The sequence below is a fragment of the Pipistrellus kuhlii genome, unplaced genomic scaffold, assembly GCF_014108245.1.
Source record: "Pipistrellus kuhlii isolate mPipKuh1 unplaced genomic scaffold, mPipKuh1.p scaffold_m20_p_3, whole genome shotgun sequence".
NCBI lineage: Eukaryota > Metazoa > Chordata > Mammalia > Chiroptera > Vespertilionidae > Pipistrellus > Pipistrellus kuhlii.
This window is the reverse complement of record NW_023425529.1, coordinates 43,516,616-43,543,874: the sequence shown is the minus strand read 5'-3', so window position 1 is coordinate 43,543,874 and position 27,259 is coordinate 43,516,616. Positions and strand designations below refer to the sequence as shown.

General features: G+C 53.1%; 1 protein-coding gene across 8 annotated transcripts; it reads left to right on the top strand.

The window, feature by feature from the left end:
• Nucleotides 1–1,499: 1,499 nt before the first annotated feature.
• POU6F1 (POU class 6 homeobox 1) lies at nucleotides 1,500–26,436 on the top strand. Of its 8 annotated transcripts, none has more exons than XM_036456466.2 (11): nucleotides 1,500–1,689; nucleotides 9,417–9,511; nucleotides 12,909–13,104; nucleotides 17,713–17,834; nucleotides 18,689–18,914; nucleotides 19,431–19,684; nucleotides 20,342–20,470; nucleotides 21,335–21,538; nucleotides 23,297–23,438; nucleotides 24,413–24,581; nucleotides 25,983–26,436. In XM_036456466.2, exons 2-11 carry the CDS (start codon nucleotides 9,464–9,466, stop codon nucleotides 26,326–26,328), a joined length of 1,836 nt encoding a protein of 611 aa, XP_036312359.1. In that variant the 5' UTR covers nucleotides 1,500–1,689; nucleotides 9,417–9,463; the 3' UTR covers nucleotides 26,329–26,436. The 8 variants fall into 8 exon arrangements, with proteins under 8 accessions (XP_036312359.1, XP_036312364.1, XP_036312363.1 ...); XM_036456464.2 differs by having other exon boundaries at nucleotides 1,502–1,689; nucleotides 19,428–19,684; XM_036456465.2 differs by lacking the exon at nucleotides 1,500–1,689 and adding an exon at nucleotides 7,850–7,868 and having other exon boundaries at nucleotides 19,428–19,684.
• The last annotated feature ends 823 nt before the right edge of the window (nucleotides 26,437–27,259 follow it).

Sequence of the window (27,259 nt, the reverse complement as noted above, 5' to 3'; positions counted from 1 at the left end):
TCCATTTATATGAATTTCAAGAACCAGCAAAACTAACCGGTGGTGATTGAAATCAGAACAGTAGTCACTGGTAGTTTACCAGCTCTCAAGAAGCACTAGGGAGCCTTCTTGGGTGTTGGGAATGCTTTGTATCCTACTGTGGGTGGTAATTACATGTATACAATAAAAATTCCTCAAAGTGTACATTTATGATTAGTGTCCTTTCCTGGGTGTCATGTCATGTCCCAATAAAAAAAATTAAATAAAAAGTAATATTCAGCCGGGACCGGTTTAGCTCAATGGATAGAGCGTCGGCTTGGGGACTGAAGGGTCCCGGGTTCGATTCTGGTCAAGGGCATGTACCTTGGTTGCGGGCACATCCCCAGTAGGGGGTGTGCAAGAGGCAGCTGATCGATGACTCTCTCATCGATGTTTCTAACTCTATCTCTCTCCCTTCTTCTCTGTATAAAATCAATAAAAAATATATTTTAAAAAAGTAATATTCAGAGAAATGTATACAATATCAATTAAAGATGTCCTTTTCTCCAAATAAAACCACAATGAACATTTTTACGTGCGTCTCCTTGAGCCCCGTGGACCACGAGTCACACAACCGCTGACATCCGTGTCATCCTAGGCTTCGGATCTGTGTGCAGCACCAACCCAGGTCCCAACGCCCGAGAGCTTCTGCCCTCCTGGTGACCGCGCTCACTAGCAATGCGGGCCCCTTTCACGTCGAGTGGTAGGAAACACAAAAGTGAGTTCAGTCCCAGCCTGTGCTGTGGAGGAATTCACAGTCTGAGGGGAAGGGCTGCAGGGACTACAGACCAAACAACCCCTCCAAGACCCGCAGCATCCTACAGCCCTCCCGGAGTGGGGTGGGGTGGGGCGGAGCGGGGGGCATGCAGGACCGGGGCCCCTCCCGAGTGGAATGAGGCTCTGCTCCCAAGCTTGGACGCTGCCGAACTGTGTGCAGCTCGGGGCTGCACAGGAACTTGGCTTTCAACCTGGAGAAGGGCAGAGGGCTAACCGAGGGAGGGAAGGCGGGTGCTGGGAGCCCCGCCGTGACCGCCCCATCCCAGGCTCCAGGGAAAGCGGCTCCCGGGCCCCATCTCCATCTCGCACCTCCCAAAAGGAAACCACCTCAACCGGTGCCCCGGAGGGGCTGCCTGAACCCCCACCCACCGACCCTCCACGCCCGTCCCGGGATCGAGCCTCCGGGCCTCCCGGCGCGGCCGCGGGGAGCTCCCGCTGCGCCCCCGCCCACCCCGGCCCGGCCCCTCCCCGCGCCGCCGGTGCCGCAGCGCGCTCTCGGCATAAATTATGCTCATGACGCAGTCGCTAAAAAAATCCAAGTAGCTGGAGGAGGGAACAGGGAGGAGGGAAAGGGGGGGCCGCGGGAAGGGAAAAGAAAAACACACATATACCTGGGCGCCCCCACCCACCCCGCGCCCCGGCCCGCTCCCCGCGGCCGCCCCCGCCCGCGCAGCCCGGAGCCCCCGCTCTGCCGCCTCGGGCCGGGCTCCGGGGGCGGCGGGTCCCGATCGGCTCCCGGGCCGAGCCCAGCCCAGCCCGGCCGCTCTGGCTCTTTGTCTGCGGGCGGCGGCCCCGGCCCTGCCCCGGCCCCGGCCCCGGGCCGGAGATGGACCCCTGACCGGGGCCCCGCACCGCGGGCGGAGGCGGAGGCGGAGGCGCCGGGCGCGGGCTCCGGTGAGTAGCGGGTCCGGGGCGGGGAGGGGTTTGCACGGCGGGGGAGGGGGCCGGGCGGGGGAGGTTTCGGGTTTGGTTAATATGCAATGCCCGTAATTAGCATAATTTATATATTTATGATAAAGAGAGAGAGAAAACGCCGCGGGGCCGGGGCGCGGGATGCTGGGCCGGGCGGCGGCTCCGGGAGCGGGACCGCGCGCCTGGGGCCGGGAGCCCGGGTCCCGCCCTCGCCGGCCCGCGGGCCGGACCGGAGCGGAGCGGGCGGGGACCGGAGGGAGGGGCGGCCGTCAGGGGGGCCCTCAGGGAGCGTGCACCGGGCCCCTCCCTCCCGGTGTCGGCCCCTAGAGCCCGGGCTGGGTGCAGACCCTATAGGACGATCCATTCCCGGACCCTGGGGCCATCAGGACGGGTCCTCGGGTCCTCGCCCCCTCGGGGTTCCCGGCGGTTAAGGTCGGCCGGGAGGACTGCTGGCACTCAGGGTTAGGGACCTGGCCCAGGCGTTGCTGGGAGGGTGGGGGAGTGAGTGAGCACTTCATAAATATTTAATATTATTAATAATAATCAATCGTCATAATAATGGGCCCAATATGTGTTCCCTGGGCATTCTCGCCGGGCAAGGCCAGGGAGCCTCCAGGTGCCTGGTACCCTCCGCTGGAGCGGTGGGGTACCTCCCTCAGCTGCGCCTGGGGCTGGGAGCCTGGGAGCCGCAGAAGAGCCTCAGCTGCTGGGCAAGGCAATCAGCCGCCTCAGGAGCCTTCCCCGCAGATGGAAGAGGTTCTTGGCAGAGATTTTAGCCTGACCTGCTCTTTCTGAGGCCTCGTTCCCAAAGCAGAGGGCTGGCCTTCCATTGTTCATCTGTCCCTCCACCTGTCTTGGCCGTCTAAGGTGGCCAGTGTGGACAGGCAGGGCCTTCCGAGGAATGATCCCATGTAGGATTCCGTTTTGGTTGAAGCCCTGGTGCCCAGGGTGATATTTCTGTGGCCAGGTGCTTCTTTGTCCATCAGCGGTAGAACTTCATTCAGTGGTTCACCGGTCCAACAAACATGCCTACTGTGTGCTACACGCTGAACAATAGAGGTAGAACTTCCTCCCTCGTGGAGTTTCATTCCAGTCTGGGGGGACAGGCAGATCATGAACATGAAAACGAACAAGATACTGTGACGTGGTGTGATGTGTGTGTGTGAGATGGGCTGTCTCTTCTCTTGGAGGTACTACCTGGCAATTAAGAAAAAGTCAGGAAAATTTTGCTTCTCTAAGGGCAAGGAGATCATCTTCCCCTCCCCAAGATTTACTCACTATAAAGTCATAATAGTAATTTTTTACATTTTTTAATAAAACTTGACAGTTAAAAACATTTTATATGCATGCTTTACTGTAATTAAAAAGAATAGCAATAGCCCAGCCAGTGTGCTCATTGGTTGAGTGTCGACCTATGACCCCAAGGTCACTGTTCCATTCCAGTCAGGTCACATACCTGGGTTTCGGGCACCATCTCCAGCGGGGGGGTGTAGGAGGCAGCCGATTAGTGATTCTCATTATTGATGTTTCTACTCCCCACCCCTCTCTCTTGCTCTCTGAAATCAATAAAAAAAATATTTTTAAAAAATAGCAATAGCCCTGGATGGTGTTCTCAGTGGTTAAGTATCGGCCTGAGAATTGAAGGGTCAAGGGTTGGCTCACCTGAGGACATTTTTCCATTGATTTTTTTGAAAGAGAAAAGGGGTGGGGAGGGGGAGAAAGCGAGAAACATCAAAACCAAGACCCTTTGATTCAAGGGCGACACTCTAACGATTGAGATACCAGCCAGGGCAAGGATCACAGGTTTGATTTCCAGTCGAGGGCATGTACCTGGGTTGCAGGTTTGATCTATGCTCAGGTCAGGGTGGAGCACCTTCCTTAGGCAACTGATTGTCTCTCTCACAGTGATGTTTCTCAATCTCTCCCCCCTCCCTTCTACTCTAAAAATCAATGGAAAAGTATGTTTGGGTGAGGATTAACAAAATAACAATAATAGCAATAACAATTACAGAGTATTTGCTGTGTGTCCGGCCCTGTTCTAAGTGCCTTACATAAGTGCTATCTATTTAATCCTCACAATAATCCACGAGCTGGGTAGTATAATTTAGCCCAATTTGACAGCTAAGGAAACTGAGGCTCCGAGGGGGTTGTCTGAGGCAGAAGCAGTACTCAGCTTGAGTCTTCTTCCTTTAAACCCAAGCCCTTTGTGTCTAAATGAGTGTCAGTGAGGCCACAAAGGGAGCGATAGCCGGGAGGGGAGGCCTGGGAATGAGGAGCAGGGCCGGCACATTAGGTTTAAGTGTGATCAAGGTTCTCCAGAAATACTACTTTGAAATCACTTTAGATAGCCCTAGTACTGGGAATGGGGGCACAATATGAAATAGGACGTGTGTTTTGAGGAGGGAAGGAGGAAATAGGAGGAGGCTAAGTGATGTGATTTGATTTCTTTTTAAAAATATACTTTTATTTATTTTAGAAAGGAAGGAAGAGAGAGAAAGAGATTATAAACATCAGTGAGGAGAGAGAACCATTGATCGGCTGCTTCCTGCACACCACCCCCACTGGGGACCTAGCCCGCAACCCAGGCAGGTGCCCCTGCCTGGAATCGAACCTGGGACCCTTCAGTCTGCAGGCTGACGCTCTATCCACTGAGCCAAACCAGCCAGGGCTGATTTTATTTTTTAATTTATATTTTAATATATTTCCTAAATTTATAATGTCTTAATTATTTTATATTCATTATCTCTCATGTGTACCAGGTATTATACTAGGCACTGGGATATGGTGATAAGTGGACATGCCTTCTTGGAGTTTACAATCTTGTGAGGCAATAGATCTAGGTTTTATTTTTCACATTTTATGTGCCCCCTCCCTTCACTTTGCCTGGGTGAATCAAGTTTGGGCCCATAGGAAAGGGGGCAGAAGGATAAACTAAACCTAAATCTGTCCTTATAAAATTAGTCTCTACTGTTTGACTGTGTAGGTCTAAGATTATAAATGCTATGCTCAATGAGGGGAAATAAATTTGTTCACTATTTCCCTATTTCCCCCCTTTCTCTTCTTTCTGGCCCATGTGTGGGCCTACCCAGTCTGTCAACAGCTTGGCAAGCCATTATCTCTGCCATGGATCCAGGGCCTGAGGGGAGGGCCTGGAGCAGAACTGAGAGCTTTCTGGTTCCCAATAAACTATCAGTGATTTATTATCAAATATATAATAAATACACCGATTCATGCACATTGAAAGGAAGTTAATTGAAGGTGGCCAACAGGGCAGGACGGGGCAAGATGGGTGAACATGCCCTGCAGCCAATGGCCGGCCGCACCTGGGGCGGCACTGAGGCTTGAAGGGCATCTGTGGAGTGAGCGGGTCCCTCTGGAGGTGGGGTCCAGGTGGGTCACCCGAGAAACACTGCTGCCAAGTCACCACAGCTAGGCAGCGCCTGCATTGGGCATCTGCCCCCTGGTGGTCAGTGCCTGTCGTACCTACTGGCCTGTCAGACGGCTGGATGGTGGCTTAGCCTTTCATATATATAGATTTGTTTAAACTGTCAGTGATTATTATTCTTCAACAGGTGGGAAGGGAAGTCTGAGTCCTGGGGCCAGAAATGGAGAAGGGTAGGAGGACATACAGAAGTCCATCAGGAAATGACAACTTAAAAGAGGTGGTGCCTGCCTGGAGTCTGGCGCCTTAAGAACAGGACAAGTAGTACTTGTGTGCAGAAGGGCGTGTGGTGTTTCTTCACGCTCGGTACCAAAGCTGTGCAGATCGGGGCAGAAGTGATAAGAAATGGGGGGATTCTGGGCATATTGGAAGGGAGAGCTAGCAGGATTTGCTGAAGGAATAAGCATGTGATAAGAGAGAAGGCAAGGATGACGGCAGGTTTCTGGCCTGAGCATCTGGAAGGATAAAGCTGCCATTTGCTGAGATGGGTAATGCAGCATGCAGGTGGAGCAGATTTGGGTGGAAATTAGGAGTTTGGTTTTGAACTTGTTAAGTATGAGATATGAGCAAACAGTAGGCCATTGGACATATGAGTCTAAAGTTCCCAGGTGAGGTCCAGACAAGAGTTAGACTTTGTTGGTTGTCAGACTGGGGGTTGGGGAAGAGTGGGTTACCTGCCCCATTCGGCTCAGCCCCAGCTACCAGTCTATACTCTTGCTTCCTGTCCTCCTGGTCTATTTGAATGGCAGCGCTGCAGAAGGTAAGTGAGTGCACAGTTTAAATGTAAAAGTGGCGTGGAGCTGAGGATATTGATGTCTACAAACAGCCTAGCCTATGAGAATTACATATAAAATGTGAAAGGTAATTTCCCATAAAAAAAAAAAAATGTGACTTTCTACCAGTGCAATACTGCTAAAACGAATTCCAGCTCAAGCAGCCGTTCTTTGGACTCAACCAATTTCATGCAGAGTACCTCCACCCCCCAAAATGACTGGATAACGAGGTGCTTTACACCTGGAAGACCTCAGCCACATTAAGTGCTAAGGGAGTGAGTAAAACCACAGAAATGAGCCTGAATTAAGTTCCATTTTCCTCTACGTGGCACAAGATTCTTCATACGTAAGATTTCATGCCTGAAACACATGCCACTGTAGAACAAAGGACCACACAAACTCTATTGGGTATCCCTTCTGTGCATCCTCTGCCGCTCTGAATTTAAAACAAACTGAAAACATACTTTTTATATCCTTGTCTACCATATAGACTGCAGGCAGTGGCAACCCCTCCTCCTCCTCCTCCTCCTCCTCCTCCTCCTCCTCCTCCTCCTCCTCCTCCTCCTTCTTCTCCTCCTCCTCCTCCTCCTCCTCCTCCTCCTCCTCCTCCTCCTCTTCTCATCCTCATCCTCATCCTTTTTCTTCTTTTTGTAATAAGAGAAAGTCTATTTTTGAAAGTAACAGAAGTAGAAGTGAGCTGTAGAAGGTATGGGCTGAGGAAACAAGTTACAGAGGCCAAAGAAAGGCCCTTGGAGCTGAGGAGAGAGCAAGGCCAGGACCTTGGTGGTGCAGGAAGGAGAGGGGAAGGGAAAAGGCGCTGCTGACTCTGGGGAGGGAGAGCCGCTAGACTGCAGGCTTCTTGACAGAGCTGGGGGATTTCTCTCCCCCCCGCCCCCCGCCCCCATTGCATCACCAACATCCAGCACACAGCGGCCACTGAAACATCCGCTAAATAAATGAAGGACAAAGCATTTCAGGATTTTTTCTAGTATGAACTTGGGCTGTTTTAGGGGCTCTGAGATTTCCCAATGCTCCTCTGGGGTTTGGGGATGGTGCCCGAAGCCCAAAGCAGTTCCTAAAAGAACACTCTCTCAGCCCCTCCGCTGGAGGTCCCCATGGCCCTGGAGTTTCCCTTCCCAGGCAAATGCCTCGCACCTGCAGCTCCTTCCTCGAGGCTCCCGGTGTTTCTAGGTGTCGGCACAGGGAAGCCAGGAACAGGAGCCATCGGTGAGCCAAGCAAGGTGCGTGCCAGGTTTGCTTCAGGTGTTTTCAAATGCAGCCCCTGGAGGAAGGAAGCAAGGAGCAGGCTCTGTGGGCCCTGGCTCCCTCCAGCTTTAACCAGAATTGCCCAAATTATTTTTTATCATTATTTAAAATTGTAAATATTTCTTTAAGCCGGGACCCGTTTGGCTCAGTGGATAGAGCGTCGGCCTGTGGACTGAAAGGTCCCAGGTTCGATTCCGGGCAAGGGCATGTACCTTGGTTGCGGGCACATCCGCAGTAGGGGGTGTGCAAGAGGCAGCTGATCGATGATTCTCTCTCATTGATGTTTCTAACTCTCTATCCCTTTCTCTTCCTCTCTGTGAAAAATCAATAAAATAAAATAAAATTGTAAATATTTCTTTAAATGTTGTTTTCTTGGCAAATTTATGCAAAATACTAAATTTTCACTTTAAAATTTGGTTTATCTAACAGAGTGCCTAAATTGATGACTTCTCACCACTTTAAAATGGTGAATTTTAGGTTATACTAGAGGCCTGATGCACAAAATTTGTGCTAGGGGCTCGGCCCTCGCAGCCCCAGCTTTGTCCGGAAGGTCATTCGGTTGTCCGGTTTAATCAGCCTATTATGCTTTTATCATTATAAATGGATTTTAGCTAATTCAATAAAGACACAGAAAAGTAAAGCAAACGATGCAGAGATGAAGGAGGAGGAGGAAGGGAAAGGTGAGGAATCCAGAACACTTCCCTGAGCCTAGTTTCCTCATCTGTATGGTGATGATAACGTCCCAGCCCCCAACTGGCATGAGTAACACATGAATTAGTCACATAGAATGCTTATTAGCACAGGAGGCACTCACAGTTAATCGCCTCCTTTTCTATGTAAGTGTCCAAGCCTATTTGTCCCTTTATTACCTTTATTTCTTATGACTGTGGTTTGTGGCTCCAGCCAGACAGCCTGTGCTTACCAGGGCTTCTCCAGCTCCTCCCTGCATTGGCAGCTGCTCTGCGTCCCGGATGCTGTCCTTCCACCAGTGGGGAAGGCCAGTCCTTGGGCCCGGCCACAAGGTCACCGGGGAGCTCATTGTGGGGGCCCCCTGCTGGTTCAGGCTCTCCGGGGATGTTTATTCTGGGTGAATCCAGGCCTGTGCTTTTTTGTCGGGAGCCGAAAAAGAATTAGTGACTAAATCTTAAAAGACACCTCCATCTTAGACATTGAGTTTCTGACTTACCAGAACTCAGGTGACAAGCTGCGTTGTGGCAGTTAACTAGAAACAATCTAAATGCCTAGCAGCATATCTGGCCATTGAGCAAGGCACACCTGTTGTGATAACTCCCCGCCCCGGAGAATCTCTGCTGTATCCTCCCCTGCAGGCACATCCTGCTGATACACAACCCTCCCCGCCCTGGAATGTCTCCACGGCAACTTCCCCCTACAGCCTGTGTACATATATTGTGGCTGCAACAAATAAAATTTGAGGCTTGATCAGAACCCTGTCTTGCCTCCATTTCTCCGTGTCTCCTGTCCTCCCTCATTCCCTTCCAGGTGTCTCCTCGCTCCCACGTTGCTGTCCCGCTGGCCGGGACACTTTTTAAGAAGTGCTCCGGTGCTGATCATATACATTAAAGTTTGAGATTAATATTTTTATTTGTTTTATTTTAAACATGTATTTATTGATTTTTTAGAGAGGAAGGGGAAGGGAGAGAGAAATATCATTTGGCTGCCTCCTGCATGCCCCCTACTGGGATTGAGCCTGCCACCCTAGAATGTGCCCTGAGCGGGATTCAAACCAGTGACCTCTTGATGCAGGGGACAATGCTCAGCCCACTGAGCCACACTGGCGGGCGAGGCTAATGCTTAAATGTATCCCCATCTTTACCATCTCTTCCAGGAGGTCTGCTCAGACTCCTCCCCTGAGAGGCACTCTGACACCCAAAGTGCTTCTTATCCGGGTCTGAGGTTCTGAGTGCCGGTCAGAGTTACTTTGGGTTCCGCTGAGTCTTCTCTCTCCCAATGGATGGGGGAACCCAGGGACAGTATCTGGCCTTTCTCTTGTCACCCTGGTCCTTCTTTCCCACCTCCCCTGAGTGGAGGTTCTCCGGGGAAGCTGTAGGAAGCAAGACACTTTAAAGTCCTTAGAATACTTCCTATCTACAAATACTTGAGAGAACTTAGCTTCTCTCTTCTCCTACCATTCTACTTGTGACTTTTTGCAATGCTATGGAAATCGTACCACTGTGTCATATCATTTCACCTACCATTTCCCCCCACAGGATGTGCTAGGTGTTGGCTGGTCCCCGCCCCACCCTGACCAGTGACCATGGACCCAGGAGCTGGCCCAGAGTCGTCTCTCACCGTCAATGAGCAGGTATCTTCTGGGGCAGAAAGAGGTGGCAGAGTGAGGGTGATGGATCAGGGGGTGTAGGAAAGCAGGAAGACCTCATAGAGCTCCTCATTATTTGTTTCTTACCAAAGTTCATGGTCAGTTCACCTGATCAGGCTTAGTTACCAGCTAGGATTTCTCAGGGGCTTAATTTGGGAATGTAAGCCGTGACTTTACTATTATTTTAAAATATATTTTTATTGATTTCAGAGAGGAAGGTAGAGGGAGAGAGAGAGAGAAACATTAATGATGAGAGTCACTGATCAGCTGCCTCTTGCATCCCCCCCTCTGGGATTGAGCCCAAAAATGGGCATGTGCCCTTGACCAGAATTGAACCTGGGACCTTCAGTCCACAGGCCAATGTTCTATCCAATGAGCCAAAATGGCTACAGGTTTTTTTTTTAATAGTTATTTTTTATTGATTTCAGAGAGAGGAAGGGGGAGGGAGAGAGCGAAACATCAATGATGAGAGTGAATCATTGATCGGCTGCCCCTTGCATGTCCCCTGTTGGAGATCAAGCCCACAATCCAGGCATGTGCTCGGATCAGGAATGGAACCCCGGCCTCCTGGTTCTTGAGTTGATGCTCAACCACTGAGCCACACCAGCCAGGCTAAGGTGTGATCTTAAAAAGTGATATTAAAATGTACAAATATGTATAACTAGAGGCCCGGTGCACGGGGGGCGGGGAACGGAGGTATCCCCCAGCCCAGCTGCTCCCTCTCCAATCTGGGATCCCTCAAATGATATTTGATTGCCCGTTTAGACCCGATCCTGGTGGGATTGGGCCTAAACGGGCAGTCAGACATCCCATTCACAGTCCAGGACTGCTGACTCGCAACCGCTCACCTGCCTGATTGCCCCTAACTGCTCTACCTGCCAGCCTGGTAACCCCCAACTACCCTCCCCTGCAGGCCTGGTCCCTCCCAACTGCTCTACCCTGCAGGCCTGGTTCCACCCCCCCCCCCCCCCCCCCCCCCCCCCCCGCCCACAACAGTCTTCCCCTGCAGTCTTGGTCCCCCCCAACTGCCCTCCCCTGCAGGCCTGGTCCCTCCCAACTGCTCTACCCTGCAGGCCTGGTTCCACCCCTCCCCCCCCCGCCCACAGCAGTCTTCCCCTGAAGTCTTGGTCCCCCCCAACTGCCCTCCCCTGCAGGCCTGGCCCCCCCCCCTAAACTGCCCTCCCCTGCAGGCCTGGTCCCCCACCCCTAAACTGCTCTCCCCTGCAGGCCTGGCCCCCCCAACTGGCCTCCCCTGCAAGCCTATTCCTCCTCTACTGCTCTCCCCTGCTGGCCCAGTCACCCTTAACTGTCCTCCCCTGCAGGCCTGGTCCCCCCAACTGTCTTCCCCTGAATGCCTAGTCCCCCCCCGACAACAGCCCTTCTCTGCAGGCCTGGGGCCCTCCCCCCCCCCCCCCCCAACAGCCTTCCCCTACAGGCCTGGTCCCTCCCAATTATCCTCCTCTGCAGGCCTGGTCCCCTCCCAACTGCCCTTCCCTGCAGGTCTGCCCTCTCCCTCAACTGGCCTCCCTGCAGACCTGGTTCCCCTCCCCACCCTTCTCTGCTGGCCCAGTCACCCCCAACTGTCCTCCCCTGCAGGTCTGGTTCCCCCACAACTGCCCTCCACTGCTGGCCATCTTGTGTGTTGGAGTGGCAGTCAATTTGCATATTACTCTTTTATTATATAGTATCTTACATGGGGAAATATTTGGACATTGGATAATTTGCTCTTATTTCTTTTCCTGTGGGTTTTTTTTTCCTTTTTCTTTTGTTTGCTTTTGTTTTTAATATTTTTTCTTACATTTTTTTCCTAATTTTTCTACAATGACCATTTATTACTTATGTAATCTTAAAAAATTTTTGGTGATTTTTTATCTTTTTTAGAGAGAGAAAGGAAGGGAGAAGGAGAAAGGAAAAAACAAACAAACATCAATGTGAGAGAGAAACATGGATCAGTTGCCTCTCGCATGCACCCCGACTGGAGATCAAACTCACAACCCTGGTATGCGCCCTGACCAGGAACCAAACCGGTGACCTCTCAGTGCATGGGAAAATGCTCACCCACTGAGCCACACGGGCCAGGGCACTTAAAAGGAGGAAAAAGATGAACAACTCTTAAAATGTAACTAAGTCCCTCATAGGTCAAGTGTGAGTCAGAAAGGCAGCTGCTTTGGGGTGATTTCCCTCCAGCTCCCGCGATGGGTCATGCTGTCACTTTCTCCAGCAGAGTCTCCGGCTGGGTCCAGCGTGCAGGCCTACGGACTGTGCGGTGGGAGTAACGCAGGCACAGGCCCAGTGCAAGGGAGCTGGGCACAGAGCTTTCAGTGGAGCGTGCCCCTGGTTTTTGAGTGGCCCAGTTGGAAGCATTTCCGTGCTGAGTTAGAGAGCTGAGTGCTGGTTGGTTGAGCAGGGAGGAAGGTCCTGTTCTGAGGAGGCCCGGCCTCCACGTTGCTGGGACACGGAGGCTCCCTTCAAGGTCAGAGCAGGCCCACAGCGGATGGCACCATGTAGCCACAGGGCACAGCTCTAGGCAGGGGGTGCGCAGAGGCTCTGTCCTCAGGATGCAGGAAGTTAGCCTGTAGGAAAATCTTGGCCTTTACCCCAGAGTTTGGGAAATAAAGGAATCACGAGCTGAAAAAGTTACTCAACATTGCGGAGCATTTGTTCCACTGCTTTATCTCTGAAGGTTTCAAGGGACGGGAAGCGGGATTTGCCTCTTGGCCCAGCTTATGCTGTGGGTGCTGTGTTAGGGGCCCTCATAGCCACGCACCAATATCCCGGCAGCCAAGAGAACATCCTTACAAGGCTGCGGAATAGACTTTTTAATTTAAATATATTTTATTGATTTTTTTTTTTTTACAGAGAGAAAGGGAGAGGGATAGAGAGTTAGAAACATGGATGAGAGAGAAACATCGATCAGCTGCCTCCTGCACACCCCAACAGGGGATGTGCCTGCAACCAAGGTACATGCCCTTGACTGGAATCGAACCCGGGACCCTTCAGTCCGCAGGCTGACGCTCTATCCACTGAGCCAAACCGGTTTTGGCTGCGGAATAGACTTTTACCACTCCCTGAACTGAGCCCAAGAAAGGGACCAAATAGCAATATCCTCCAGTGGTTTGGCTCCGTGGGGCTCTTTCCGGCTGTGTCAGGCCCTGCCCCTGTCCCCTCCCCAGGGCCTTTCTCCTCGCTCGCTCGCTCGCTCGCTCGCTCCCCCTCTGGAGCCATGGAGCTACAGCCTGCCCCAGGCTCTGGCGTTCTCACAGAGCACACAGTGCTCAGGACAGGAGGTCTACCCTTGCCTCTCTCCCGAAATCATGCCCAGAGCTCCGGCCGCCAGGCGGGAGGCCCCTGCCCCACGGCGTTCCCTGTCCTCTGTTTGCAGGTCATCGTGATGTCAGGCCATGAGACCATCCGCGTGCTGGAAGTTGGAGTGGACGCCCAGGTCCCTGCTGAGGAGGAGGGCAAAGGCCTGGAGGGTGTGGCCGCTGAGGGCTGCCCGAGTGGAGGTCCTGCTGCAGCCAGTGAACCTGCTGGTGCCGCGGGGCCAGACAACCCAGGCTCTTCTGCCGAGGCAACTGGTACGAGGCCATCGCTCCCCTCCGGCATTGCGCCGCCTGGTCCCTCTCTGTGGTTCCCAGGGGATCCAGCTCAGGTCCTCGCGGCCTCGTGGCTTTAGGGTCTTGTCATCTCTCTGTCCACTGGACAGCCTTTGGCCACGGCCTGTACTTCTGGTCAGCTTCCAGGGCTGCACTCCTTGTCCCTGGAGTTTTAGTTCTGGTTTCAGTCATTCCAGACCTAAACTGGGAGGGATCAGGGTGAGGTGAGTGGGTGGAGAGTGAGGGTTCGGCTGAAGGGAATGTGTAAACCTCAGAGAGGACTCCTCGTTCTAAACCAGACCCAGCCCCAGTGCAGAGAGGACTAGGCCTTTAGGATCTTGCCAGCCCTTCCAGCTCAGTACCTGCCGTGGGAAAGCTGGGAGGTCCCAGAAGCTGGGGGTGGAAGGACATCTTACCTACGTACTTTGGACGAAGGATGTAGGTTAGGTAGGACCTTGAAGAATGCCAGCTTTTTACTGCCAGCTGGGCTGGTGGGAGTCAAGCCTGGTGGGCTTATTTCTGCCTTCCTCAAAGATGACTGGAAGGCATGAGCTTGATTCTTCCCCATGGAAATGGACATGGCTGATCCACCCACTCCATCTCCCCTGATTACTGCAGGAGAGCTGTTCCAGAGGCTGGGGCTGGTACCTGGCACTGCTCTCTGACCACAGGCACCATTTCAATGCTTTCCTCATTGACACCTCCCAGATCAGACATCTCCTGTTGCAGGAAGCCTGAGGCCTCCCTTGTCAGTCTCCCCAGAACACCGGGACTCATCTCCCCTTGTCCTCTGCGTATCTTCCCTTCCCCGGATTGGAGATCTGGGCGGTGGGTGGAGGCTAAGAGCGGGGAGCCAAGAAGAGAGCACACGAGAACAGACAGGCTTCGGGAACAGCAACTCCTTAGCAAGGAAACTGCAAGACCTCGCATCCTGTGCTCTTCCTGCAAGTTAGAGTGCAGATTCACTTGGGACTCCCCTGCTTTTGAATAAAGAAATGACCGGATACATGACCATGTCCCCCTTCCTGGCAATCCTCTGCTCCGGTTGAGCCCAGGATGGGGCATTCCCGTGTTCCCATGGACCCGTGCCCTGGAGAGCAGGCAGGGAAGAAAAGATTCCTGGTTGCCTCAGCCATTCTTCCCATCCCTTACCCTTGTGGGGCTGGAGCCCCTTTTCAGGAAATTTGGGAGGTTTCCCGGGTTTATCCACAGTGCCCTGGCTTCCCTCTTTATCCTTTTAATGACTTTCCATACCTCATTTCTTCTGGTGTCTTCATCTGCTCCTTATCCAAACCTGCTCTCAGAAATAGATCCTGAGCCAGGTATTTACCCCTTAGCTGAGTGTTTATGGTAATGTGCATCTTCTTCCAAAGGTTGGCATACTAAAGCCTTTCCCAACATTTTTCTTGGTAAAGGAATCTGAATCGTTGTCAAGCAGATAAGGCAGATATGTTGATGCTGCTCCCTAAGAAGCTGCCACATGGATTGTGGTCTTGGTGTGACCTTGCTAGATATTAAGCATTTCCTCTTAAAACCAAAGTACTGGCTGGCTTGGCTCAGTGTTTGGGCATCAACCTATGAGCCAGGAGGTCACAGTTCGATTCCCAGTCAGAGCATATGCCCAGTGTGGGTTGTTAGGGGGCAGCCAATCATTGACTCTCTCTCATCATTGATGTTTCTCTCTCTCTCTGCCTCTGAAATCAATAAAAATATATCAAACAAAAACAAAGGAATAGGAAACTTTTTCAAGGTGGAAAAAAAAATGTAGTGTTTGATGGGAGTCTAAATTACTACCTAGTCCTTGTCACACATGCACAGTTTTATAGTTGTGACCACGGAGGGTAGACTATGTAGCATAGCTTTGACCACTGTATTATTTCAGACACCCTTTTCCTTTATTGACACAGATTCACAAACCTGTTCTGGTTTTAACTATTGCCAGACTATCATAACTAGTGCTGTTTGGAATATCTTTGTACTGGTCTTTTGAATTTTTTTTTCTTTGAGGTATAGTCCACCCAAATTCTTTTGGAAGAGAAATCAATTGTTTATATAGGGAGAAGCCATCTCATGAAAAAATGCAAACTCTTGCTATCCATGAGAGAACACGTAACTGGCTATAAGGTACTACAATACATGCCTATTAAGCCAGAAAACTCAGCAGTGATAAAAGCTAACGTGGTGATGCTGTGGAGAAAAGGGACACGGTTGATATTTCTGTGAGTTGGTTTAGTCTTTCTGAGAAGTGGCCTGGCAGGCAGTGACAAAAGCCTAAGTGTGTGCACACGCTCGGACCTCTGGGTTCCATTTTGGAAACACATTCTGATAAAATGAATATCTCATGTCTTTGGATGGTAAGCTTTATCACTCATGTTTATCATATTCCTATTTTCACTTTCCTTTTTATAATTCATTATATTTGTCAAGCAAAATGTTTTAAAACTTTCTCTTCTCTGATTTCCCCCCAGGAGTTGGAAATGCATCTCCCCTCTGCGGTGGAGTGAAATTCTAAGTGTTTTCACTTAGTATTTTTTCCCCCTTAGTGTTTTATAAGGCTTTTGTTGCTGCTTGGTTGTCTTTTTAATTCCTTAAACAATCTGAATTTCTTTTAATACTTAAATAATCTGATTTAGATCGGTGCCTTTCCAGATTAAACCATGGGCTGGGAACGCGGGTTGGGAGGTTATCTGACCGCATGGTTCCCACTGTGGCTGTGTGCCGTATCCCAGGAGAGCTTAAAGAACAAAGAGATCAAGAAGTGCAAATTGCCAGTTAGGCAAATAGTCATGGGATGTAACGTGCATCATAGGGACTATAGTCAATAATAATGTAATAACTGAATATGATGTCAGAGGAGTACTAGACTTCTAGGGGTGATTACTTCATAGGTTATAAAAGTGTCTAATCACTATGATATACTTTTGAAATTAATATAATATTGAATGCCAGCTGTAGTTGAAAAATAAAATTAATTAAAAGTAAGAAAAAGAGAGAGAAGAGGTTACTGGCCTCCACTCCCAGAGATTCTGATTCAGTAAATCCATGCCCAGCTAGTATTAAGAGGCCATTGATCTGGTCTAATGTCCATCACCCAATACCTAGACTCCTTTTAATGTCTCACCATCTATATGTATAAGAGCCTAAGTGACTGGTCGACCAGTTGCTGTGACATGCCCTGACCACTAGGAGGCAGATGTTCAATGTGGTCAGAGCACTCCCACAGAGGGAACGCCACTCATGTAAGCGACGGGCACCAGACGCCAGGCTCACGGCTGGCGAGTGCCACTGCAGTGGGTGCGAGCCTCTCCTTATCGGTACTGGGCACGAGCCCGCAGCAGGCATAGTGGGGCCAGGATGAGTGGGGGTGGCATGGCACCAGGCCCAGGCTGGGACTCCTCCCCAGCTACCTGTTGCTTCGAGCACTACTGAATCCCTCGTGGAGGTCGGACTGCTGGCTTTGGCCCGATCCCCACAGGCCGCCTATGGGGATTGGGCTGAAACCGGCTGTCTGACCTCCCCCAAGGGGTCCAAGATTGTGAGAGGGCACAGGCCAGGCTGAGGGACCACACCAGTACACAAATCCGTGCACCAGGCCTCTAGTATATGAAATAACCCTTTTCCTCATTGTGTGAATTCTTGGTGGGGATTCCCAATACCTCACAAATCAGGATAGTAGGAGGAAGTTGTAACCTGGATGAAAAGCTTTGGTTCATGGGAAGTTCCCTTAGAAACTCACTGAAGCTGCTCATGAGACTTCAGACCTCAGGCACTGGCAGAGAAAGGCTGCCTGGCCTGGCCCTAACCAGTTTTGCTCAGTGGTTAGAACGTTGGCCCTCGGACTAAAGGGTCCCAGTTTCTGTTCTGATCAAAGACATATGACTGGGTTGTGGCTGGATTGCCCTGGTCAGAGTGAGTGTGGGAGACAACCAGTTGATGTGTCTCTTGCCCCCTTCTTTTCACTCTCTCTAAAATTCCACGGAAAAATATCCTCGGGTGAGGATTAGCAAACAAGCAAAAGCTACCTGGCCTGGAGAGCCATTGTGATCCTGAGTGTGGCAAAGCCATGTCCAATTTTCAGGGATTGTCATTTCCGGGATTTCAGAATCCCTGTCCCTTCTCCAAGCCAGCCCCTGCATCCGGGAAGTAGCCTGCAGGTGGGTTGAGCAATGGTCTGGTTGCTGGCTGAGCCAGGGGAAGCTGCTCCCATTGATTCTATCTAGCTCCTTCCCTCCCAGACACATGTTCCTTCCCTTCAGACCCCTCTGCTGGTTAGGTCATAGGTCACAGGGTTCTGTGGAGCCAGGGATTGAGAGATTGACACTAGCTGTGCACAGGCCTGCATTTTCTTCATCTGAATGTGGGGAGAAGAGGGCCCACTTTCTAGGTCTGGCACAGGGCTCTCCGCCTCCTGGTCTCACTACCGGTAGCATTTGGGAAGCTGCCTTTGGGGCCAGGGAGAGCCAGGGAGTGGTCTCGGGTTGTGCAGAAAGACGAAGTGAGGCTGAGAGTTGCAGACAGGACGCTCTAGTCCAGCGACCCGTCCGCTCACACCGGCTCACCCTCTGTCCTTTCTCTCGATGCCACGTGAAGTGACGTCACTCCCGGGGATCCCCTCGAGTCCGGCCCCGGCTGTCGCCACTTTCAGCCAGCCCCCAAGCCAGCCTCAGGCATCGCAGACCCTGACGCCGCTGGCTGTGCAAGCTGCCCCCCAGGTAAGAGCTGCGCCTGGGAGCCGGATGCAGAGCAGTGGGCAGAAGCAAGACACGGGACCACCACCAGGGAGAGGCTATGGGACTGGAGACTCACGAGGCAGGACAGGGCCGGGGCTGTGGCTTGAGAGAGGGAGTCCCCCACTAGGCACCCCTGGCATCTCCCCTGCCCGGATCAGGCCCACCGGGAAGAGGAGACCTGCCTTTGCCGGGTAGTCTCCTCGGGTCCAGCTAGGATGGCAGAGATTACATTAACTCTTTCCTGCCGCAGGCCACTCTGCTTAGTGACTAGATGAGTGAATCCCTGTCCGCCCTCCAGGGGCTGCCGGGAGAGTTAATGCATTGTTCACAGCCCTCATTTGGTGGGGAGGGGGCAGGCCCACCCCAGCGAGCTGCCTCCAGGATCCTCCAGACATGCTGAACGCCCTGTGACCTTTTGCGATATGCACAGATTTTTGAGCATCCATCAAGGGTAGCCTCCCTCAGAGCTTCTCAGAAGCTTCTGTAAGCCCTTGCCCCCTGCCATCTGGCCACAACGTGTTGGTCCTGTGGGCTGGGCCCAGGGGAGGCTGGGGGCAGCAGTCCAGTGGGAGAGGCCCGGGCACGCTCGGCTCCCCTGTGAGCAGGCCAGGTCCTGCCCTCGATTCGGGCTGCTTCTCTGAAGACAGGCTCCCCACTCGAGGCTGAGCCTCCAGCTAGGGCCCGTCTCTTCCCCACCCTGCGCGGCCTTCCCCCCACTGCCCTCAGAATGCGTTGTTTGTGCTCCGCTGGGTCAGAGAGACCCAGTGTTTGCGCTGCCGATGTTGATTTTTATTTTATTTTTTCTTTTCTTTTTGAAATCTTGTTTGCTTTTACAGGTCTTGACTCAGGAAAACTTAGCCACAGTTCTGACAGGAGTTATGGTTCCAGCAGGGGCAGTTACTCAACCTCTTCTTATCCCCATCAGTATTGCAGGTCAAGTGGCTGGTCAGCAGGGACTGGCCGTGTGGACAATTCCTACAGCAACCGTGGCCACCCTCCCAGGACTGACCGCCGCTTCTCCTACGGGGGGCGTTTTCAAGCCACCGTTAGCCAGTCTCCAAGGTAACAGCAGCTCTCCCCAGGACTGCACCAGGCCCCCCACCACCCACCACTACCATTCCTGCACGAGTGCTTGCCATGCTGGACTCAGAACCCGCAGCCCACCCAGGGCGGGCCACAGCCCTGGAGTCCGGACCCGGTGTCCCAGGCACCCAGCACCGAGCTGCAGCACCTCGGGACTCTAGGCCAGGACACCATCCGGCCCATCAGGCCTCTTTGCTTCAGCTGTCTGTCTGAGACTGCCCCTCTCCCCCCACGCCAGACCAGCCTCCTGAGAAGGACCCCAAGAAGATGCAACGTCTGGTTTTGAACCTGCACATCTCCAGGCCCAAGGGAGGGGGGATGAGAGATGCGGGCACCTGCTGCCCCCTGCACGGATCAAAGGAGTCACCGCTGTCTGCCCCCCTTCCCCGCTGCCCCAGCCCCCTCTGTTCCTGTGCCAGATCCCTTGGGATTGGAGCTACTCTGGGCTACGGCTAGGCACTTGAGCACCTCTGTCTCTGCCTTGCTCCATAGCAGCGGCCGTGCTGAACACCGCTCTCCCGGCACCCGTGCAAGCTGCCCCACCGGTACCGGCCGCCTCGCCCGTCCAGCCCCGGCCACCAGCACAGTCCCAGCCGCTGTTCCAGACCCCTCCGCCGCCGCTGCAGAGCACGCCCGCCATTCTACCGCAGCCCACTGCTGCCTCCGCTACCGCCCCCACCCCCAAGCCTGTGGACACCCCCCCTCAGATCACCCTGCAGCCCGCCAGCTTCGCGTTTAGCCCAGGAATCGTAAGCTGCTGCTGCCCTCACCCAGGGCTGATCAGGGATGGATCAACTCATGGGCCAAGGGTGGAACTGATGGGGGGAGGAAGAAAGGGGAGGACCAGGCCCCCGAATACGGCTCTTTTCCAGCACATCAGCAGGCACGGCTCCCTCTGAAGCCGCCTCCTCGCAGCTGCCAGCCTGTCCGTCCCAGACACGGGCAGACAACCTCTGCCAAGAGGGCTGGGCAAATTCTCCCGAACCTGAGACCAGCCTTGGAGGGTGGGACGATGTCTGGGGATTGCAAGCTTGTGAGCGTCACTAAGGTGGAGCTAGAGGCTCACGGCCCCTTGCCAGTGTCTGTCCTGGCTTGGCAGTAGCAGTGGAGCTGGTAGATGTGACTAGAATCACATCAGCCACTCCAGCCTGGCACTGCTGCCCTCCCAGGCCTGGCCTGAGAGATTAGCCAGTTACTCTTCCATGGCTTTGACCCCACCCTCCCTGGTGTACCCCCTGCCACCCTCCTCCTGATATTATTCAGCTGTTAGACATGAGCCTGTGGCCCACATTCGTATCTGCCTCACGTCCCTACCTCCCCACCCCAGTGCCTTGAGCCCTCTTCCCTCTGCCGTGGGCTTTTCCTGTCGCCTTGGTCTCTGAGCAAGGCTCTCCCTCCACCCACAGATCAGCGCCGCTTCCCTCGGGGGACAGACCCAGATCCTGGGCTCCCTCACGACAACTCCGGTCATTGCCAACACCATTCCCAGCATGCCGGGGATCAGCAGTCAGATCCTCACCAATGCTCAGGGACAGGCAAGTGGCCAAAGCCAGGGCTGAGGGGTGGGGGCTGTGGACAAGCTGGCGGGGGCACTAGGACGTGGGCTGCGGGTCACAGAAGCTCGAACAGGGCATCGGACTGCTGTTCACGTCTCCTGTGTGGCAGCTCCTGCCGATCCTGAGAGCAGGCAGGGGCACAGCCGCTGCCTCACCCTGGGGGCACCTGCTCTGGTTGAGGTGAACACCTACTTCCTTGATGGAGTACCAACTTGGTGGTCAGCTCTGTGTGAGGGGCCTCCTTATACATCACCTCACTTTGTTTTGAGTACAGATCTATTAGGTAGAGATTTTTTTAAATATATATTTTATTGATTTTTTACAGAGAGGAAAAGAGAGGGATAGAGAGTTGGAAACATCGATAAAAGAGAAACATCGATCAGTTGCCTCTTGTACAACCCCTACTGGGAATGTGCCCGCAACCAAGGTACATGCCCTTGACCGGTATTGAACTTGGGACCTTCCAGTCCGCAGGCTGATACTCTATCCACTGAGCCAAACCAGTTTTGGCTAGGTAGAGATTTTTATTCCCATTTTACCAGTACAGGGAAGAAGGCTCAGATTCAGAGAAATTAAGCCACAGCGAAACTGTGGCAGAGCAGGGATTCACATCCAGTCCATCTGACTCCACATGCAGACCCCTTCCTGCTCCATCACAGCCGTGGAGATAAAAACAAAGGAAGCAGCCCCAGACTGCTAATCCTTCGTCTTATTGAGGAAGAAACAGGTCCTAGAGGTTGAGTGATTCACCTAACTACCTTCCCCGACCAGTGTGGGGACTTGGGTTGGAGGTGGAGCTGGCCTCTGGCTCACACTGAGAGCCCCTGCCTTATTTCCCCCCAGGTTATCGGAACACTTCCGTGGGTAGTGAACTCAGCTAGCGTGGCAACGCCAGCACCAGCCCAGAGCCTGCAGGTCCAGGCTGTGACCCCCCAGCTGCTGCTAAACGCCCAGGGCCAGGTGATTGCAACCCTGGCCAGCAACCCCCTGCCTCCGCCTGTGGCTGTCCGGAAGCCCAGCATGCCCGAGTCCCCTGCCAAGAGTGAGGTACAAGGGCTGGGGATGGGGCAGGCAGTGCTCTCTGGCATACTCGGCCTCTCTTTAGACGATGGGCAGGACAAGATTAGTTTCTGAGGCTCCTGAGAAAGCAGTGACCTCCCCAATCGCAGGGGAGGTCCAGGGTAGGAGGCTCACATGAGTCACACATGCTCTGCCCAGGGAAACCACGCTCCCCACCCTGACCCCTACCCACACACACCAAAAGTGTGTCCATGGACCCTCAGAAGCTAGCCTTTCTGAGAAGGCCTGGGAGGAGGTGGTCAAAGTAAAGAGGCCTTGATCAGCTCCAGGGTGAGAAAAAACTGATAGAAACACTCTTAGAGGTTAGGTCTAAATGCCCTCCCTCTTCTCCCTTTACCCCTGTACTCCTCACTTTGATTATTCACTTGTTCATTCTAGGAGCAGTCTCTGAGTGCCTCTGTATTCCAGGTGCTGAGGATACAGAGATGAATATGCAGCTAGCTTAGGTAGCATGGCACTGGGGACAAGAACAAGGCAGCCTGACAGCGGACAGGGGCATGACAGAGGGACCCAGGGAAGGGAGCTCTCAACAGACTGGGGCATTCAACAAGGCTTCCTGGAGAAGGACGTTGAGCTAATCTAAAGGGATGACTTGCATGAGAGTATTTTATCTTCAGGAAACTGCAAGAGCAGAATGTGCAGGGGTTCTCAAACCTGGGGGAGTGCGGAACCCCCTGGAGGGCTCGTGGGAATGCAGCTCCCAGGCCCCCCTCCAGCGTTTCTTACTCAGGAGGTCTGGAGTGGGGCCCAGGAATCTCTCTTTCTAACAAGTTCCCAGGTGTAGAGGCCCATGATCCTCCAGGGGGTGTGCTGCCTCTCAGCTTTGTGAATGACCTCTTAGCCTCGTCTGTAAAACGGAGATGATAAGGGGATCAACTGCAGAAGGTTATGAGCATTGGAGAACAGATTTCACCTAGGCAATTAACACAGGAAGCACTTGAAAACAAATGTTATCACTATTATTATCTAGTGAGGGGTCAGGGAGGGGTTTTTAGCAGGGAAAGGGCTAACTAAATGCACATTGAAAAATTCCCTGTCGCCAGAGGAGCCGAGAACGACTGTGGTGAGACTTGAGTCCTTGTCACCTGTCAGGAGGCAGCTTACACAGTTCTAGCCAGAGACCAGGACTCTACTGAGGCCAAGGTTCTGAGAAGCAAGAGGCAGTGGACTTCAGAGCTACCAAGAGGTAGACTCCAGGGAACAGGACCCGTCCTAGAGAGATTTGAACTTTTCAGGAAGCTTTTTTTTTTTTCACTTAGCACCATGACACTGAGCTTTTTCCATGCCAGTGGTTAAGAGATATACCTTATTCTTTTAATAGGGAGGTCCCAGATGTCACTTGCTGGTTCCTATTGATGGATGTTTGGGCCTGGGAGGCTCTAAAACCAGGTTAGGTTTTCCTCTGAGGGCAGAGATTTGAGAGCAGTTCTCAGGGTGGACACTGGCGGGGCTTTGACCAAGAGAACTGACCTTTCTGAGCCTCTGACCTGCCTGTCACCGGTGGCCATGAGGCCCCAGCTTGGTGGAGCATGTTTCTGAGCTTGTTTCGGAGGTCGTTATCGTTGGGTGGGTGATAATAAGTAGTTTCAAGTTTTGCTTTTTTGATGAGGCCCAGGGAGGAGTGTAGCCTTCATGCCCATTTTTGCCTCTGTCTCTGGTCCATGCAGGGATTCCGACCCCCTGAGCTGGGCAGGTAGGCATTAGGGGATTGTTCTCTTCTCATAGGTGCAGCCCATCCAGCCGACGCCGGCCGTGCCCCCGCCGACAGTGGTCATCGCCAGCCCAGCCCCAGCTGCCAAACCATCGGCCTCTGCTCCCATCCCAATCACCTGCTCAGAGACGCCCACTGTCAGCCAGCTGGTGTCCAGTAAGTGGCTCCTGAAGGAGGTTGTAGAGAATGGGAGAAGCGTTTATTGGACCCCCTGATATCTGTGAATGCTGTTCTTTTAAAAAAAAAAAAATTTTTTTTTATTGATTTCAGAAAGGGAGAAGGAGAGAGAGAGAAACATCGAAGATGAGAGAGAATCATTGATTGGCTGCCTCCTGCACACCCCCTACTATAACCTGGGCATGTGCCCTTGACTGGAATGGAACCCAGGACCCTTCGGTTTGCAGGCCGACGCTCTAGCCACTGAACCAAACCAGCTAGGGCTGAATGCTGCTTTTTTTTTTTTTTTTTAATATATATATTTTATTGATTTTGTACAGAGAGGAAGGGAGAGAGATAGAGAGTTAGAAACATCGATGAGAGAGAGTCATCGATCAGCTGCCTCTTGCACACCCCCTACTGGGGATATATGCCCGCAACCAAGGTACATGCCCTTGACCGGAATCGAACCCGGGACCCTTCAGTCCCCAAGCCAACGCTCTATCCATTGAGCCAAACCGGTTTCGGCTGAATGCTGCTCTTCTTGATAAACTTCCTGGGGGAAGGGCAGGTGCTCGATGCCAGGGACAGGCTTTCTTATTCCTGTTAAGCTGGGTTCCAGGCATGATGATAGCGGAGGCTGTTTCCCCATCGGCTGTCTCTCCAGGGATTCTCACCCAGTATGTGAGGAATGTGGGTGGCCAGCAGGTGTGTGTGGGGGCCAGGAGCAGCGGGAATGGGGAAGGTCAACAGTTAGACTGGGCAAAAGAAACAAGGCCCCACCCCCAGACAGGGTGGTCCAGGGCCCTTTCCTCCATTGTTTGTCTCGGGGACAGAGTTAATGAGGGTCTTAAGGGTAGGTGGGCCTTTTGCCAAATGTCCTCATCCCTCTGCACCGGGCCAGGCCAATGGGCTAGATCAGCAGTGATGGTTATCTGTCCTCTGCGCTCACCCTGCTCTCTTCTCTGGCCTAGAGCCACATACCCCGAGTCTGGACGAGGACGGGATCAACTTAGAAGAGATCCGGGAGTTTGCCAAGAACTTCAAGATCCGGCGGCTGTCTCTGGGCCTCACACAGACCCAGGTGGGCCAGGCTCTGACTGCAACGGAAGGCCCGGCCTACAGCCAGTCCGCCATCTGCCGGTGAGTAAGGCTCCCTGGCAAGGTCAGGCCTGCTCAGGGGCCTGGTGCCACCAGGCACTCACAGGACCTGGTGACCCCTTTATTCTCCCTTGCTCCTGCCTTCTTCCAAATAAGGAAGGCTGCTTTAAGGATAAGATATGAATACCCGGAGTAGCCAAAGACTGACCAGGTCCTCTGATGTTTATCCTCCAATCCTGAGCAAATAATAAATATATTTGATTTCAGAGAGGAAGGGAGAAGGAGAGAGAAACATCAATGATGAGAGAGAATCATTGATCGGCTACCTCTTGCACACCCTCTACTTGGGATCGAGCCTGCTACCCGGGCATGTTCCTTTGACTGGAATCGAACCCGGGACCCTTCAGTCCGTAGGCCAATGCTCTATCCACTGAGCCAAACCAGCTAGGGCAAGCAAATAGTCTTTTTCTGGGATCCCAAGACCCTAATCCATTAGGAATCCTAGAGGGAAAGGAGTACAGCTTATGAAATGAATCACAAAGGTGGGAACTTCAGTTCTGTCTTAGCTCTCAACTCTGTCCCACCGTCACCCCTGCCATGCTGTCATCTCCCGTTTTATAAGGCATGACCCTAAAGAGGTGTGGCTGGCTTCTGTGTGCGGCGTCTAAGCTGGTCCTGGTGCCAGTATCCTAGGAGGGGTCGTAGAGGGGTTCCAACAAGAATGAGGCTCAGTATGGCCCAAAGGTTTCATCTGCCTTCCAATTCCATGTGTAGACTAGAGAGACAGTTAGACTCACTGCTGTGCTGGGAAGTCTGCAGCCACATCCGGGCTCTGACTCAGTGACGCTGCAATGAGAGGGTAATTGGAGGAGGAGAGTGCTCATGATGTCCACTGCCTTGTCTGCAGATCTCTCAAGATAGCACCTCAATGCCCTGACCAGTTTGGCTCAGTGGATAGAGCATCAGCCTGCAGACTCAAAGGTCCCAGGTTTGATTCCGGTCAAGGGCATGCACCTTGGCTGCGGGCACATCCCCAGTAAGGGGGTGTGCAGGAGGCAGCTGATCAATGTTTCTCTCTCATCGATGTTTCTAGCTCTCTGTCCCTCTCCCTTCCTCTCTGTAAAAAATCAATAAAGAAAATATTAAAAAACAAAACAAAACAAACAAAAAAAAAAAAACACCCTCAAAGGACCACACTTATTTGGTTGTGAAAGTTCTGGAGTGGTTGTCCAGGCAGCAGCTGCACTGTTATCACTGCGCTACTGGACCGAGGCCATGGGAATGCCCCTCCGTGGTGATCTGGGACACAGGACGGTCTGAGAAGTCTGGGTGTCCCCGAGCCATCAGGGTCCTGGTGGGGGTGGTGAGGAGCAGAGTGCTCACGCCCAGGCGTGGGGAGTAAGACACTGTCACGGTCCCTCCCTGGGCTTGGGCCACCCGCAGGTTCGAGAAGCTGGACATCACGCCGAAGAGCGCCCAGAAGCTGAAGCCGGTGCTGGAGAAGTGGCTGAACGAAGCCGAGCTCCGGAACCAGGAAGGCCAGCAGAACCTGATGGAGTTTGTGGGCGGCGAGCCCTCCAAGAAACGCAAACGCCGCACCTCCTTCACCCCCCAGGCCATCGTGGCGCTCAACGCCTACTTCGAGAAGAACCCACTGCCCACCGGCCAGGAGATCACCGAGATCGCCAAGGAGCTCAACTACGACCGGGAGGTCGTGCGGGTCTGGTTCTGCAACCGGCGCCAGACGCTCAAGAACACCAGCAAGCTGAACGTCTTTCAGATCCCGTAGGGCTCGGCCCGGCCCCGGGTCCCAGCACTTTGTCCTCGTCCCTCGGCACCGGCTGCAGCCACGTCATCCTGGTGCGTGTGGCTGTCCTTGTCCCGGGTCTTGAGACGCCTCCGTGTGCATGGCCGTCGGCTGCCTCCCTCCCGCCCCCCACACACTGCACACCGTGGGGAGGGCGGAGGGCCTCTGAGAGCCCAGGCTCCGGGCTGGTCACGCCCAGGGAGGGGTTTGTGGTGTCACTTACAGAAGCACTTTGCTCACGTGGTGTTTGAGGGGTGCCTTCTGGTTGGGAACCAGAAAGTCCCCCGCCGTTGGGGAGGGCTGCAGCAGCCCCTAAAGACTGGCCATGAGCTCTTGTGTTCGATGGCTTCTCTGTCCACCCTCTCCTCTTCGCTCCTCTGTGTACGTGTATGTGGCAGGTACGGCAGCTCACCCAGTAGAACCGCAGCTTCACCCTCTGCCTGCAGGCACCCTGCCCCCTGAAAGGACTGAGACACAGTTCTGAAAAGCGTGATGTGCTGCTCAGGTCAGACTCCGTGTCTGCCTTGACCTCAGAGTCAGGAGATTCCACAGCCCTGGGGCCAGAACAGGCCCCCTCCTCTCCCCTCTCCCCGCTCCCCCTCCTGGTTCCTCTGGAGGAAAATTGCACTAAAGCAGAACCTTTCCTGTGGTAATCCATGTTGGAAGCGAACGTCAGCGAACTCCAGCTGTTGTGGAGTTGATGTGGGCCTGTGCCAGGCCGGGCACTTAGTAGATAAGGCCATCCTTCCAGATTTTACTCTAATCTCTGTCCATGACCATCTCCCCCCAAGACGGTTAAGAGAACATGCAGCCTGGAAAATCCCCTTCCCAAGTAAGTGGGCACTTTGGAGAAAAATGAGGAGAGAAATACTGACTCTCTTGTCCTCACATTCTTCCCCAACCCAAGACAGGG